The following is a 17,093-nucleotide window of genomic DNA, read 5'->3' on the forward strand; positions in this document are numbered from 1 at the left end:
AGCAGAAAACACCTTAAAAATTCACCTTTAGCCTGCTTTTAACTTAACATAAAAGATACCTGTCAGAAAAGCGTGAAATGCTACATCAAGTGCCTAATGCTGGAGTTTTCATTTTCAGTATGGTTTTGGAAGCCTAGCACGAATGCTTCAGTGACCTGTGTTGTGAAAGTGTTTATTTCCGTATATTTATGTGAGAGAAATTATTTAGTTTTCACTTATAACTAAGACAGGCAAAGCTTATTTACAGTAACTTTATCTAATGGTCCGTGGATGAGTGCTTTTATGCAGAATAGTCAAGAGGCTAGAATTAACTTTTCACGTTGGATGCACATTTGACGTCCAGACGTGAACACCATGTGGCATCTTATTATAAAGACTAACATGCAGGGTTCAGTTTGTATTTAAGGCACTTACTTCAGAATGCACACATCGTCTTTGCTGCATTTGGTGTTAACTTTGTAATGATTTCTATTTCTTGCTTGTAGATGCGTAAGTAGAAGTGTTTAGTTGTTGTTGTTCGTGGTTTTTTCCCGAGGTTTTTTAGACTTGGTTAACTAGCTATTTTAACGACAGGTCACTTTTGGACATGCCGCAGCTCCTTGGGTTGGGTTGATTTATCATTAGGTACCTTTTTTTTAAAAAGGGTTTTTTTTGGTTGGTTTTGTTTTTATTTTTGCTTAGGAGGAATGTAATTTTTTGTTGGTTAATTTTTTTTATTAACGTATAGTCGATTTACAACGGTGTGCCAAATTCTTCTCAACAGCAAAGTGACCCAGTCATATGTATACAGACATTCAGAAAGCGTAGGTTTTTAAAATAACCATGCAATTATACATCCTTTTGCTGCTGTTAGTTCTTAGAGTTTTTCTTGGAAAGTTAATAGTAGGTGTACCGTCTTTGACTTTAACATCCTTTTACTAAATAAACAACTCATAACTTGTGTATACTTGGAGAAGAAAATTTAAGACAGCTCATTAGGAGACGTGGAATATTAATTTTTAATTAAACCATGTTTATTGCTCTTAGAGTTTGATTACTCCTCTTGAAACTAGCCTGCCGCCGCCGACCCCCCCCCCCCCCCGTGACCCTCGGCTCCTCTCGTTCCCACCCTCCTGTCCTCCCTCCTACCCAGAAGCGGGGCTGGCCTGTGTGATCAGTGCAAGACTGCAGGCGTGTCGGTGTGTGACCTCTGAGAGGAGGTCATATGAGTCACTCAGGTTTCCAGTGTGCATTGTCTTGGCTCCCTCACTCTGGGAGAAGCCACCTCTGCCATGTTCTGGGGAGAGTCAGGCAGCCCTTTGGAGACGTCCAGGAGGCCAGGAACCGAACCCTCCTGCCAAGAGCCAGCACCACCTTGCCACCCGTTTGAGTGAGCCGTCTTGGAAGCCAGGACTCTGACCCCAGTCAAGTCATTAGATGCCCAGCTCATGGCATGCCTGCAAGCCCAGAAGGGTACTGGAGTCTGAACCAATCAGCTGAGCCGCTTCAGGGTTGTTGACCTGCGGAGATTCTGTTAAGTAATACAATTTGTTGTTTTCGAGTCAGTAAATGTTACAGTCGTGTGTATCGGTGAGTAACTTACCCACCCGCTAAGCAAACATACCCTTAAACAGTTCCTATTGATCACACAGTTCATATTTTTTGCAGGCATAAAAGTCATGGAGGTGCCTATTGTGGCATTATAATTTTCTTTCTTTCTTTTTTGTCTTTTTGCCATTTTCTTGGGCCGCTCCCACGGCATATGGAGGTTCCCAGGCTAGGGGTCCAATCGGAGCCGTAGCCACCGGCCTACGCCAGAGCCACAGCAATGTGGGATCCGAGCCGCGACTGCAACCTACACCACAGCTCACGGCAACGCCGGATAGTTAACCCACTGAGCAAGGGCAGGGACCGAACCCGCAACCTCATGGTTCGTAGTCGGATTCGTTAACCACTGCGCCACGACGGGAACTCCCCCCGCATTGTAATTTTCATAGGAGTGTGGAGTAATACACTGTATAAGGCATTGGTGGTAGAGCATTCATGGCTGAACTCGAGTTTTGGCATTATCTTCTACCCACTGTGTGTCTTGAGGAGATTACCTACAATTTCTGATCATCAGGTTTTACTGAAAATCTGTAAAATGGGGTAATTATACTTAACCCTCTATAATTTTTTTGAGTCAGGATAAAATAATGTTAAGTCCGTTGCATGATGTTTGATATCCAGAAATTAGTGGTTTTGCCCGTGAAGACGCGGTTCTTTACCCCAGAGGTAAAGCCCCGTAAGCGTCTGAGTTCTGCGTCTCTGTGTCTTACCCGTGTGGTAGTCCTCCTCAGGCCCAGGGCTTGCTACCCTCCAAGTCCGTTTTCTTTTACGTAACTTTCTTTGTATTATGATGTGCCTGGGTGTGATTTTTCTTCATGTTTATCTTGCTTGGGTTTGCAGAGCTTCTTGAGTTTATGGGGTGGTCTCTTAACAGTTCTGGAAAATACCCAGCTGTTAGCTCTGTGAATGTTCCTCCTGCCCGATGAGACGACGAGACATGAGACGGGCCTGAGTCCCTGGGTGGCTGCCTTGAGAGGCTCCTCAGCCCTCGCCACCGTGTCCCACGTCTATTTTTTTTTTCTGTATTTTCCATCCATCTTTCTTCTCTGGGCTTCCCTTTGGATATCTTTTGACCCGTTTTTCATTTCTCTAATCCTCTCTTCTGCTTTGCTAATCCTCTCTTGCACCATCTTTTGAGTTCTTAATTTCAGTCACATTTTTCAGTTCTAACATTTTCATTTGATTCTTTTTTACAGATTATAATTCTCCATTGAAAATCTCTTTTTATCTATTTTATTACTCCCTTCCTCCCTGTCTTTCTTTTTCCCTTCCTTCCTTCCTTTTCTCTCCTTTTTTTTTCTTCCTTTCTTCATACTAGTTACAGCTAAATTAAAGTCCTTTTCTGTTAACTCCATTTTCTAGGTCACCCATGGGTCTGTTTTTATAATCTTTTTTTTCTCCTTAATTTTTAGTCCTGTCTTGTGATGTACCTGGTAGTTTTCCTATTGAATTCTCGGTACTGTAAGTAAAGAATTACAGAAGCCTCATAGTATTCTTTCTCCAAGGAGTCACCCTTTGCTTTACTGGACAGATACTGGACAGGTTGGGGGCTACATACCTTATCCTAGTCGGGGATTGAACGGAATCAGAGCTAGTTGGAGGTTTTGGTAAGCTATTGTTCATGTCGCCTGGGGACCAGTGGTCCCAAATGAGAGCCTGTGGTGTTTCTCCCAGGGCCTCTCTTCCTGATGGCTTCTGATCTCTAGGCTTCCCGGCACATCAAGGCAGTGACTTTGCATTTTTGAGGCTTTCTGTTCAGATTCTTTTTGTCTTGTATCTCATGTAGCTTTGAAAATCGAGAGTTGTCTTCTGGTGAAAAGTAGTAGGCAACAAACTCACTTCTTTGCCTCTCGCCTCCACTGGGTCTTAGCCCGTTGAGTCCCCACTCCCTACAAATACCAAAAGGCTTGCTCTTTTCTGTGCTCCCAGGAGTGGCCATTTTTCCAAGCAGAGATTGCGTTCTCAGCCTCTTGTTGATTCAGTAAGAATGGCTGTAGGATGCCAGCCAGCCTGTGTGGTTTCTCCCCCATCTTGGAATCCCGACTCTTCTAGTTCAAGTTGCCTTACCAGCCCTTTATTGAGTGCCTTAGAACTGATGTTGCACTGTATTTCATTAAGCCTTCCTGGTTTTTCTGAATGGGAGTGTTGATGTGTCTCAGGCTACCCAAATGTTAGTTGAAGGTGAGGAGTATGCAATTATTTTTGAAGGAAATTTCAATTAGTGGGTTATTTTTTTGACCTTTTTCGGCCAGATTTAGCCCATCACAATTGTCAGTATATGCATATTTTTTTGTTTCTCATTGCATATTAATGCAGTAAAATAAAATATTTTTCTCAATCGCTGTAATAGTTTTTATAATTATCCTCGATTGATTCATTCATGGCCATTAGAGTCAGTATAGATTCCTAACTCTTTATAACTCTGAGGATTAAGGCTGCCTTATGATGTATGAACGGTGAAGTTGAACATATAAAGTTAATAATAATCCACACGAATGATTAAGAAAATTTTAATGCATAAGTAGTTTTATTCAGGTGAGAGCAAACAGTGTATATTCTAACATAAACTAAATAAATCATGACTGCTTAATCAGTTACTTATTTACTTAGTCTTTTGTCATTCTAGGGCTCACCTGCGGCATGTGGAAGTTCCCAGGCTAAGGGTTGAATCAGAGCTGTAGCCATCTGCGACCTGCACCACAGCTCACAGCAATGCTGGATCCTTAACCCACTGAGCAAGGCCAGGGATCGAACCTACGTCCTCATGAATCCTAGTCGGGTTTGTTAACCACTGAGCCACGACAGGAACTCCTCAGTTATTTAAAACAAATATTAAAATACTTTTGTCTGAAGGGTAAGTATATACTTTGCTTTATATATAACAATTTTAGGAATTCCTGCAGCGGTGCAGTGGGTTAAGGATCTGACTGCAGTGGCTCATGTCTCTGCAGAGGCGCAGGTTTGCTTCCCGGCCCAACGCAGCGGATCGAAAGGATCTGCCGTTGCCGCAGCTTCAGCACAGGTCGCAGCTGTGGCTTGGATTCGATCTCTGGCCCAGAAGCTTCCATGTGCGGCAAGTGTGGCCGTGAAATTTTTTTTAATTTTTCTAATTTTCTTTCACTTTGACTTAATTTTCATAGTTATATTTTTCTAATTAAATCGAGATATTCGCCAATCTGTCTGTCACAAATACTTAGAACCTTGAAATGCAAAGTTCATGATTTCAGAGGTTTATTGTGCTCCTGTCTCGCCGCTCTTTTTACGTCCACGTGGTCACACTGACCAGTGTGTCACCCACACACCTTTTAGGGGCTTTTGTCCGCGCAGCGGGACAGACAGTTTTGTATTTACGCTAATAGGCCCCGGTGCCCACTGCCAGCAGCAAGTATACTTCGTCCTGTTTCCAGTTTTTGAGTTTGGTCGGCCGTAGACGTGGCCAGGCCGGCTGCAGACGTGCCCCGGGAGGGCCTTGCCTTCACGGCGGTGGAGGGTTGGCCGTCGCCGAGGGAGTCGTCTCTGGGTCCCGAGACCTGTGTTTTGAGTCTTTGACTACTTGGGATACGTCGCAAGGGCTCTCACGGTCTCTGCCTTCCTGCAGGAAGAAGAAAGCGAGGAGGAGCCCAAACTGAAGTATGAAAGGCTCTCCAATGGGGTAACGGAAATCCTTCAGAAGGATGCGGCCAGCTGCATGACAGTCCATGACAAGGTGAGGTGGCCCTTGTAGAGGCCGCAGCTGCAAGTCGTTCCTCCTACAAGTTGCCATATACTGGGGCGTCTGGGTGCTTTTGGGGGGTGGTAAGTGTGTCTCCTGCCACTTTGTTCTTTCTCACCAACAAAAAATCAAAACAACCCCCAGAGATGTGTCTTTGTGTACACACACACACACACACACACACACACACACACACTGCAAGGGTGTATTGAGTAGAATTTAGACGATGTTGGGTGTGAAAGGTTTGTAGCAGGTAGTTCTTAGAAACTCTAAATTCCTCGAATCTTAAGTCAGAGAGTAGCAAAGTGTTAGGATTAGAATCGTTGTGGAGCTATTGCTTTTATGAGGGTAGAAGAGATTAACCTTGGGGGCCTTCGGAGAGGCCCCCAGCTATAACTTATTTGTTAGACGGATGAATGAATGAATTCCATATCTGGGTCTTTGCTCTGACAAAACCCCCCCACCTTTCTGAGTCCAGGCTAAGGACTCTACGGGACCCTTAGCTCGTTCTTGGACCAAAACCATCCACAGTCGTGGTTGGAGTGTTGGAGGCCAGGCGGCTTTAGCCATTGCCCTCTCTTCCCTCTGAGCCCGGCCGGTGGGCCTTTGGTGCCTCCACAAAGCAGAGCCCCAGCGGTGACCCAGCTCCTGGCTGTGTCCCCGTGACCGGCAGTGTCACCTCGTTCTCCTCCTGCCTTCCACCCCGTTCCCCTTTACTGCAAGTTTCATTCCGTTATAAACAGATTCCAGCCCTCACTCAGCGTGCCGGTGGACTATGTGCTCTCCGGCTGGTTTCTCCAGAAACCCCTTCCTTGGAGGCACCTGCCCTGTGGCTGCAGCGCCGCCTCCCAGCCTCTCCGCGCTCACTGAAGCCTGGCCTTGCGGTTCCTCAGCCTGATTGAATCTCAGCAGCTTGGCCTTTGCCCTTTTTCATTTCTCCACCATCAAGGCCACACCCTGGAGGGTCCGTCCCTGGGCCGTGTCTCCCCCCACCCCACCCCCACTTTTTTTAGGTCTGCATCTATGGCATATGGAGGTTCCCAGGCTAGGGGTCAAATCGGAGCTATAGATGCTGGCCAGCACCACAGCCACAGCAGTGCCAGTTCCTATAGAACAGCTCATGGCGACACCAGATCCCCGACCTGCAGAGCGACGCCAGGGGTAGCACCCGCATCCTTATGGAAACTAGTTGGATTCGTTTCTGCTGTACCACAACGGGAACGCCTGAGCGTCCTACTTTAAATTCACTGCCACCTGGCCGGCGGAATTGATAGGGCTAGAGTAGGCACAGGTGGTCGTGGAAGTCCCTATAGGGGATCATAGATAAAGAGAGAAACCTGGGAGATGTTGGGAGACCCCAGTAAGTTCAGGAAAACCTTCAGAACAAGCCAGGTGCTTAACTGCTGGAGGTGCGAGAATGGCCTCAGGTGGTTGGGGGGGATGGGATGAGGCCTGGATTCAGATTTAGCCAAAGGGCAGGAGTGTGAGGTCCGCCCTTCAGCTGATGTGAATACACACCTTACCGGATACCAAGGAGGAGCTGCTACTCCTGGAAAGGAAGAGGGGGGCCCTTCCAGTCCCCATATGCCCCTTGGAGGATAAAACCAGCCCCCGGATCCTCAGGCAGAGAGCTTCCTTGCCCGCCTGCTCGCACCTCTTATAAGCGTCCTATCCTGATAAATCTGTTTCTTGCCTACCACTTTGTCTCTCGGAACCTGAGCCTTGGTGAGTCCAGACACAGGGTGAGTAATTCGAGTTTGAAACGGTGGGTTTAAGTCCTAATCTGGCTTTAGGTTGGGTTTGAGTCCTGGCACGTGGGTTCTAGTCCCAGTCTGTGTTCTGGCTCGGTTCAGGCCCTTAGTGCTGTCAGTTGCAGAATGGTATGTTGAAAATACAGATTTTAAAACCCTCTTCTGGAGTTCCTACCATGGTGCAGTGGGTTAAGAATCTGATTGTAGTGGCCTGGGTCCCTGGAGAGGTGCTGTCGGATCTCCAGCCCAGCCCAGCTCAGTGGAGTAAAGGATCAGGTGTTGCCACAGCTGTGGCATAGGTCACAGCTGCAGCTTGGAGTCCGTGGCTCAGGAACTTCCATTTGCCACGGCTGTGGCCATACAGTTAAAACAAAACCAAACACCCTTGTCAGATTTTCATCGCCTACTCATGTGGTGTCTGTGGCCCTCTGAGATCTTGCCTCGCTGTGTAATTGGCCCAGTGTCTGACCACTTTCTGCCACAAGTATGGTGCTCTGGCCGCACCCCCGGCTCGTGTTACTCACAGCATCTCTTCTGCCTGTAGGTGCTGCCTGTCCGTGTCCCCTGTTTGAATCCACTCCCATCCTAAGCAAGGATCTCTGGGGTCAGGCGTTCTCCCTGGAACACACTGTCAGCCAATCTGTTTAGACGCAGTTTCATTCCCGTCCTTATAGCACCTCTTTTGATTGAAATAATCTTCCAGAAGTTCAGATCCGAGCGTGTGATTACCCAGAACTCTTCACTGGCTTCCTCTTAACCGGCCTTTCCAATCTCGCGGCCGGTCTCCTCCCCCCCGCTGCTTCCACCACCCGAACTACTTGTAATTTCTTGACTTTGTCCTGCTCTTCCTGTGACTGTACCCCTTGGGCAAGTTGTGTCCTCTCTGCCTGACATGGGCTCTACCTCAAGCCCATCCTCTGCCTCAGTGTCTGCTGTCTCCTCCTCCTTCAGAGTTCAGCACAGCTGGATCCTCTGGGCTCCTCAGGCCCTTAGAAGGACAGTGACCCTTGAACAACACAGGTTGGAACTGCAGGTGTCACTTGTCCATGGGTGTTTTTCGGTAGTAAATACTGCTGCACGGTCCCTGGTTGGTCGTGGAAGCCGTGCTCGTGGAACCGCTGATCCAGAGGAACCGTCGAGGCACAGAGGGCCGGCTCTTGAGTTGCACGCACACTTTCAACTGCAGGGAGGGTTGGTGTCCCCTAACCCCCAACATTGTTCGAAGGCCAGCTGTTTACTGTTAAAAAAAACCTGTGTATAAGTGGGCCCTCCCAGTTCAAACCTGTGTTATTCAGAAAACAATTTTTCTTACATATAAGCACCTCCCCTTCTTTCTTTTTTTGACCACCCTACAACATAGGGATTCCACGGCCCGGGATCAGATCCGAGCCGTGGCTGAGACCTGAGCCACAGCTGCGGCAGTGCTGGCTCCCTGACCCACTGTGCTGGGATGGAGATCTCGCACCTTCATCCCGGCCCCCCAAGACACTGCCAACGCCGTCGTGCCACAGCGGGAACGCCTCAAGCGTACTCTTTAATTTTCATTAAAGAGAATTTAATTTTAATTGATCAGCTTTTTGTGTCTGTCTCTGCCCTTGTACCATTGCCCTCTTAAGACATACTTGCGTATTGTCTAAGCATATTTTAGGTGTTTTTTGGGTGTCTGTTGAAAAAGCCACTGAAAGGACGACGCGGAGAACAGCGTCTGCCTCCCCAGAGAGCAGACGTTATGGACACCACGCTTGACCCAGCCTGAGCCCAATGGCGGGCCTGTAAGCAGACCGTTTTAGAACATGCATTCGTTTTGGGGGGGTAGTAAGGGATTTATTTTTTATTTACAAATTGTTTTTTATTTTTAATGACTACACCACATTAAAGTTTTTCGTTAATTTTTTTAAAATTTTTTTGTCTTTTTTGGGCTTCACCCCCAGCATGTGGAGGTTCCCAGGCTAGGGGTCAAATCAGAGCTGCAGCTGCCGGCCTCCACCACAGCCACAGCAACTTGAGATCCAAGCCATGTCTGCCCCCTACACCACAGCCCACGCAGCACTGGATCCTTTACCCACTGAGCGAGGCCAGGCCTGGAACCCGAGTCCTCATGGATACTAGTCAGGTTCATTACCACTGAGCCACGATGAGAACTCCCGAAAGATCCTTTTTGAGCTATAATTCACATACCAAATAATTGACCCCTTTAATGTGTACAATTCAGTGGTTTAGTATATTCACAGAGCTGTGCAGCCATCACCAGAGTCAATTTTAGAACATTTTCGTCATCATCCCCCAAAGAAGCCCCATACCCCTTAGACACCACCCTCATTTCCCCACCAACCCTCCCAGCCCGAGCAGCAGCCAGGCTGCTTAGAATGTGCACCTTGATGCAAAACCCTTGGATCTTCTTGGATCTTACCAGGCTTCTTCTGATCCTGTGGAGAGTATTTTAGCTCTTATTCTGGCCTTGCTCTGCCACTCATTGGTGCTCTCCAGGGCAGCCACATCAACTCCCAGAACCGACTTCCTCACATGGAATTAAAGGCCCTGCGCTAATGCTTTGAGTGCTATTAAGTGCCAGGTGAGATGTGGATGCTGTTATTACACAGCTGACCACGTCTGGAACATGCTACGTCTCGTTTCTTTCATGATATCCTCAAGTCTGCGAATCACTTCTACTTGGTGTGTTTGTTTGTTTGTTTGTCTTTTGTCCTTTGTCAGGGCCACACCCGCTGCACATGGAGGCTCCCGGGTGGGGGGCGGGGGGGAGGTCTAATCGGAGCTGTAGCCACCGGCCTAGGCCAGAGCCACAGCAACACCAGATCCGAGCCACGTCTGCGACCTACACCCCAGCTCACAGCAACGCCGGATCCTTAACCCACTAACCCACTGAGCGAGGCCAGGGATCAAACCCGCAACCTCATGATTCCTAGTCGGATTCGTTTCCACTGAGCTACTTGTTTACTTACAAAAAGTCCAGTTATGCTAGTGGGTGGTTCAGAAGGATTGGATGCCCAAATGATAGTTTATAGAACGAGTCAAGTTTCTGTATTTAAACAGGAAAGGGGCTAATTAAATTGTTCTTATTCTCTGCCCACGCTGGGCTTGAAGCGCTCTCAGATTAAAAGGGAAAAAAGAAAAAAAGCTCAGTAGCGACAGAAGCACAAAGTTGTTAATTTCTGGAAGGAGAGTCATAGTTAAAGATTTTTGTATTTGTGTGTGGTCTGTGGCCAGTTTTGCCCTTGTCCTTGTCTTTTAAGTAGTCGAAAGCACTAGCAAGTGAAAGTGTGACTCATTAATAGTTTGGGTAGTTAAGTAAAAATTTTTAAGAGCTGTGCAATTGCCTTATCCAATTTGATGTTTTAAGAACACATAAAGTTATTTATGTCTGAAAGGGAGCAGCAATAATTAATCTAAATGATGAACTGTTTTCCAAAGCAAAAGGTAGATTGTCATAAAAACCTTTGCGTTTGTTTTTCAAAGATATTCTAAAGTAATTGTAGTTCTAGGTTGAAAGTGTAAAATCGAAATAATTAGTTTACGTTTCCTTCCTATGTTCAATATTAAGTGGATGAAACGTAGTTTTGAGGGGAAGAAAGGGAAGGAAGTGAATTGGGGTGAAGTACTCCGAGTAGAACCGTAAAACTTTGATGGAGTGAATGTGATCGGAAGTTCAAGAGTGGCCTTCACAGAGGTGATCCAGCATTAACGCCTTTTCAGGACCCAAACCCCTTAGTCTTCTAACCAACGAAATGCAGTATTTATGAGGAAGGTCAATACAGCCGCGTACTCGGGCGCAGTGAGCTCTTAAGACCCACTCTTGCGGCGTGGACGGCCTCAGGATCAAGCGGAGCATTGTTTGTTTGCAGCTAGTATTCGGCAGTGTCTTTCTGCTTGGATGTTGTCGGAGTCTCACTGTGGAGACAATTCACAACCATCTGGGTCCTCCCCTGCTGCTTAGAGTGTTCTTTTGCTTTGGAGGCAACATCCCTGTTTGGTTTAAATATTCAGACTAATTTCCCCCCAGAATTGCCCCTTCCCCTTCCTTCGCCTTCCAGGACCCCGGCATCCTGTTTGCACGAGGCTCGCTGTCTGCCCTGGATGAGTAATCGGCCTGGCACCTGGTGCATCCAGGCAGGCCGTGCGGCGGGATCGTCACACCTAGTTATGTCTGCACACCTGATGTTTTATTAACCAGTATTGATTTTTTTACCCGGGGGACTTTTTTCTTCCTGAAAAAAGGCAACCTTGCAGGAGTGAAAGGCATTGCAGGGGCTGAATTTCTGATGAGCCCCTGCGTTTCCTCTTTGCGACTCCTCTTTAATGGAGCGTCATATTTTAAGTGCCTGATCTGAAATTTCATTTTCAGCAATTCCATTTCGATAAATCCTTTCAAATCTTGAGTTTCTGTAAGGTTATTCTTTAAAGATTGTGCTGCTTGACTGAAACGCTTAGCAGTGCCTGTAAATTTGAGCATTTCGTTATAGGTTGCGATGCAGCATGCTCACATGTAACAAAATAGAGAATTTGGAACTATTTGAGTAATGCTTGGAGAAAGGAGAAGGAAGAGAACTCTCGTGTCCTATCAGGTAGACGTTTCTCCTCATTTGTTTAGGGTTCGTTCAGAGAATTAAAGAAACAGTAGGACTGACTGACTAGTCTTCGTCCTAAAATGAATATGCAGCTCAACAGTTATTTAGGTGCCAGAAAGGGTTTTTTTTTTTTTTTTTTTGCATTTAGAAATAAACACTGACACTTAACGTCATACATTTACTTACAGACGTGTCCCATGATCACAGCAGTCTGAGTACATCTGTATTTTTTCATCTCTCAACGTGGCATGGATTTTCCTTTCTAAGAAAGAATACTCGTGTTGTGTGTGTGTAGCTGTGTGTGTTGAACCTAAAAGAGTGCACAGATTTGCACATTTGCCGCACGCTAGACGGCGGTTCCTAACCATCTCCTTCTCGGACGCTGAGTTCGGCCGTCGGTGGCCGTGCTTTCCTAGCTGCATCTTAATTCGTGGCCTCAGTCTGTCAGGCGTGGTGTGTAGACCACATCCCCACCTCCAGCTGTGAGTAGACGAGGGTCCCCCGGGAGTCACCGGGCAGCGGGCTCGCGCCGTCACCGTGATGGAGGCCTGCGCTGTTATTTCCTCAAAGCTGGGAACAAGGCTTCTGGAAGGACTGCCTATCTGAGTAAGTGACGCAGATCCAGGCTCCTTAGGAGCCTTGACCTTGCACGTGGTTTCATTACTACTTGTGTGGTAACGGCCGCCTCTGATCTTCTTGCAGTTCTTGGCCCTGGGCACACATTACGGCAAAGTGTATCTGCTGGACGTGCAGGGGGACATCACTCAGAGGTTCGACGTAGTAAGTACACAGTACTGAATACCCTGCGAGCTAAGTTTCCTGCAAGAATGTGTACTTTATTTGTTTTAGCAGTTTGTTTTAAGAACCTAAAGAAAGGATCATTATCAATTAAATCAGAGTGCTGATTTGTAGGTTTTGTAACTCTGAACTTTATGAGCCTGTGCTAAAAAAGGTGAACTCGTAAAGAAAGAGGTGTGTGTGTGTGTGTGTGTGTGTGAGTGTGTGTTTATATGTAAATACATGTGATTTATATATTGTATATAATATAGTTTCCCTGGCTATCTTTATACATGAACTTCTTTTAAGATTCTATTTTTGTATATTTTTTATATTAATATACATTATGGTGTCCCTGGGTATCTCATATGAACTTTAAAAATTTTATTTTTATACATCTGTTTGATTACAATTCTTTAGTTATTATAGCCACCCACTTGGCTTTACGTGGAGCACTTAAGATAGTTCTCTGTGTGCGTGTGTGGTCACAGAGGGCAATGTCTAGGCGCACTGTTGTTAAAACATTCCGCCTCCCTTGGTGACTAATGTCGCTGACGTGCATACTCGATAGGGGTGTGGCCCCTCAAAGTGTGACCCCGCGTCGTCGTCTCCAGATGCCAAATGTAATGGAAATCGATCAAAAACCCTTCTTGTTCAGTTTCTCTCTTCTGAATATATAAAGCTCATATTTTATGTGAATGTTTTGAGGCGCGGACTCTTAAGGGGTTATATTGATTGAAAGAGAAGAGCCAGGCTTTCTATTTCCTTCATCGTGGTTTGGGATCACCGAGAATGAAGAAAATGGTGAATTGGAAGCTTGCTTTTGGTGTTCAAGATGTGCCTTGAAAGTGTCAGGTATCCGTGGTTGTGTAGATGTGAACCTTTGGGGAGGAAAAAAGTGATCCTTTGGGGGAACAGACGGCCCTATTTTGAAGAAAGCCTCAGGACGTGTTGAAAGACCCATCACGAGGAATTGGTGTCGTTTACAAAGGAGACTCTGCAGTCTCTAAAGCTGACACGTTGTGTGTGAAAGGTACCAGGTTGCTTTGTTTGGCTTAAAAGAGACAGAACCACAGAATGAGGCCAGACTCCTTGGGATCTGTGGACTAATCCGGGAAGGGAATTATGCGCTCTCCTCACACGGATCCGTCAGGCAAAGGGCGGGTTCTCGTTGGGCTTCGAGGCCCTTTCAGACAAAAAGGAATATACCGTTGGCCCTCCCGCTTCCCCCTCCTGGGCACAGGGCACCTATTTTGATGATGTAGTAAGTGTTTGTTCTTCCCATTGCCATCCATGAAAACGGGAGCCGGCGCTGGGCAGAGCTTTCCTTTTCTTTTCCTTTTTTGGCTGCCCCTCGACGCATGGAGTTCCCAGGCCGGGGATCAGATCCGAGCTGCAGTTGTGACCTAAACCTCAGCTGCCACAGCGCCGGATCCTAAACCCACTGCGCAGGGCCGGGGCCCGAACCTGTATCCCACTGCTCTCCAGAGGCTGCTGATCCCATTTCCCTGCAGCGGGAACTCCATGGGCAGAGCTCTTTTTTTTTTTTTTTTTTTTTTTTTGTGGTGGTGCCCATATCTCGTCACGTTTGAAAAAAGGGGCTTGCTTGGATGGTCTCTGAAATGTCTGGCTCCAGTTCAATGATTCTATTACATTCTGCTTCTAAGTAAGTCTTTTTAATATTGTATAGAAATTGCCTGATGGCTAAGGTCCACAGGGCAGACACTGCTGGTTCCAGGGCCGGAAGAGAAACCGGGAGAAGCACGGTAGGCATTTACTCACGTCTTTGTTCACCCAGTCAGTCATCCAGGTAGGCTAATGGCCGTGTGACTTGGTAAATGCCTTCAGTTGTCTCTTCTCTGACGTCCGTTTCAAGTCAGGTGTGTGCTATATCCTTTTCCATGTAATTTCCGGTTCTTTTTTTGTTTCAGTCCTGCCTGTATGACATGCTTGAATATTAAGTTCGTTTTAGCCTTGCACTTGTTTTTTGGCAGGGGAGGAAGCTGGTTTGGTGCTGTTTGTTTATCTCACACAGAAATTCAATGGTGTGCTCTGGAGAAGCCTTATTACGAGGCCCTGTGCCTTCATGACCCTTACATTGTAGGTATCTGACTTTGAGGTGACAGATTTCAGAATGTCATTATCTTTTGCAAGGAGCCTTAATCTTCAGCTTCTCAGCTCAGATGAGTTTTTTGCCTTTATTATTTTATTTTCCTGTTTCTGATTATGTGGTTGCTTTGAGTGGGAGCGATGTATCATTCTTCTTTAAAAAAAATAATGTTTTCAATTCTAAAAACACTGTGAATTTGCAGATTTTCTTTGGGCGTAGCAATGGCCATATTCAGTCAAGAACAGGTTTTGTCATTAGACGTTCAGGGATAGCGAAACATATTAACAAAAATCAGGAAACACGTCTGACTTTAGTTTTTACTTCTGGGTCAAAATAACTTGAATAAATTAAAACTTGATAGGAGGTTGGGGTTGGCATGTGCACACTGAGGTGTGCGGAGGGACTGGCCAGCCGGGACCCGCGGTAGAGCGCAGAGAACGCTGACCCGGATTCCGAGACAGTCTGCGTGGGCGGAGAATCGGAGGAGAAGGGTGCGGGTGCGGGTCTAACTGCGTGGCTTGGTTGTACAGCAGAGATGCTCACAACGGTGCAAGTCAAACCCACTTCGATGGAAAAAAAATTAAAGTAATACCTTCTTTTGCAAAGCATTTAAACAGTTTTCCCCAAAAGTGTCTCTTCAGCTCATTCATTGCACTTACGGTTTTCGATTTTGCAACAGTAAAGTCATGAAGCAGTAGCTAAAAATCCCCACCTATCATAGGGTCTTATTTGGCAGAGGGTGGGGACACAGAGGAGTCTTTATTTCTAAAAGGTTTCTCAGATGATTCTGCTCTGTGTGTTGGGATGGAATACTGCACTGGACGCTGTATAACTTTATATGATATAGACGAAGAAATAACTAAACCAGTCATTCTGCATGTTGAAGAATATTATTTTTCCATTACTATTTCAAGAGAAATCCTGTTAAGCAGAGGCCACGAAAGCTAAGCATATGCTTCCTAATGACCTACCAGTTCTGCTCGTAGGTGTATAGTCAAGGAAACGGAACGCAGTGCCTGTGTCCACAGAACACATGTGCGGGGAGAAGAGTATTAACAGTGGCTTAATTTGTAATCGCCGCAAGCTCGAAACAACCCAGCTGTTCGTCAGTAGCAGAGGGATGGACAAATGTGGTCTATTCTTAGTGATTAGCTTGTTCTTTCTAAACTGTCGGTTCATGCAGCAAACACGGGCGACTCTCACTGTGTCCATGTTCAGCCAGAGAAGCCAGACGCGCATGTGCACGCGTCGTGTGATTCCTTTTACGCGATGGTTGGGAGAAGGCAAGATGCAAGCACGGCGATGGAGGCCGGGTGACGAGCTCAGGGAGAGTGTTCTGAGACACTCATGACCGTCACTGACCTGACAGCCTCCCAGGTACACACACTTGTGACAATCCTGGACCGCACACTGGAGATGCGTGCATGTTATTCTGCACAGGTTATACCTCAGCAGCGGACACACACGAACGGAAATACCTATGCACGTGTCCGTCTCTTTGACCTGGAGCAGTGCTCAATTTATCCTTTGTCTGTTGAAGCAGCCCTTTCCTCTACTCACTTCTAAATGCCAGCACCTTTCTAGGTTGGTATCTTGTTCTGAGATCTTTATATAAATGAATCATGCCACTAAGATTATTTGGACAGCTGTATGTTCTGCTACAATTACATTATAAGAGTTAATAAAAAGGATTTGGTGCCACTCAGCCGTCTGTGACTGCTCTTCTGTTGCTCAAAAGTGGAACCACCAGAGAGATGGTCTCTTTTGCATGTTGATAGTCTGATTTCAGTACGCGTGAGGGCTCTTCAGAATATACGTTCATTAAAATGCTTTAGCTACACATGGGTTGTTTGTTTGTTTGTTTGTTTGTGGGGTTTTTTTGGTTTGTTTGTTTTTTTGGTCTTTTTGCCATTTCTTGGGCCGCTCCCACGGCATATGGAGGTTCCCAGACTAGGGGTCCAATCAGAGCAGGATCCGAGTTGAGTCTGCAACCTACACCACAGCTCACAGCAACACACCAGATCCTCAACCCACTGAGCAAGGCCAGGGATCAGACCCACAACCTAATGGCTCCTAGTCGGATTCGTTAACCACTGCGCCACGATGGGAACTCCACATGTGTTTTTTAAAGTTTTTTCCTAGGTATAACTTTATGTTCAGATTTAATTGATAAAGTTCAATTTTACTTGAATCACAGAATGAAATTAAAATAGGCCTAGCTTCTCATGTAAAGGGGCTCAAGTTGCTAAGAAAATTGCCTTCTTGCATATAGATGAGGCTGTATTCCTCCTGAATAACGGTTGTCTTAACTGCTTACACAGTCTGTGACACATGACTTCAAAAGCCTTAGAGGGTCTCAGATTCCGCTTAAGTGCCCGTGTGGCGTCCTTAGTCCCTGTAGTGACGCTCTCTTTCCTAGCCTCCCCTTGCCTAAAGCCTGTCACCGCGTGGCTTACTCGTTAGGAGTTCTTGCTTTAAGCAATGGGCGAGTTATTTCGGAGCATTAGTCTTTTAGGAGTGTGCTGGAGGGAAGCCAGGAGCTCTCCTTCCCAAGCAGACTTCCACTCTTTACC

At 46.4% G+C, this 17,093-nt stretch overlaps 1 protein-coding gene across 3 annotated transcripts in view; it reads left to right on the forward strand.

Annotated features, from left to right (window-relative positions):
• VPS41 (VPS41 subunit of HOPS complex) overlaps nt 1-17,093 on the forward strand; it is a 165,496-nt gene that overhangs the window by 35,417 nt on the left and 112,986 nt on the right. For 2 of the 3 annotated variants that reach the window (XM_047763542.1, XM_047763540.1), the window contains exons 3-4: nt 5,186-5,293; nt 12,336-12,413. In XM_047763542.1, coding sequence (XP_047619498.1) covers nt 5,186-5,293; nt 12,336-12,413 — 186 coding nt within the window. The remainder of the gene's footprint in view (nt 1-5,185; nt 5,294-12,335; nt 12,414-17,093) is intronic. The other variant, XM_047763541.1, reaches the window with a different exon arrangement.

Source organism: Phacochoerus africanus, chromosome 16, assembly GCF_016906955.1.
Source record: "Phacochoerus africanus isolate WHEZ1 chromosome 16, ROS_Pafr_v1, whole genome shotgun sequence".
NCBI lineage: Eukaryota > Metazoa > Chordata > Mammalia > Artiodactyla > Suidae > Phacochoerus > Phacochoerus africanus.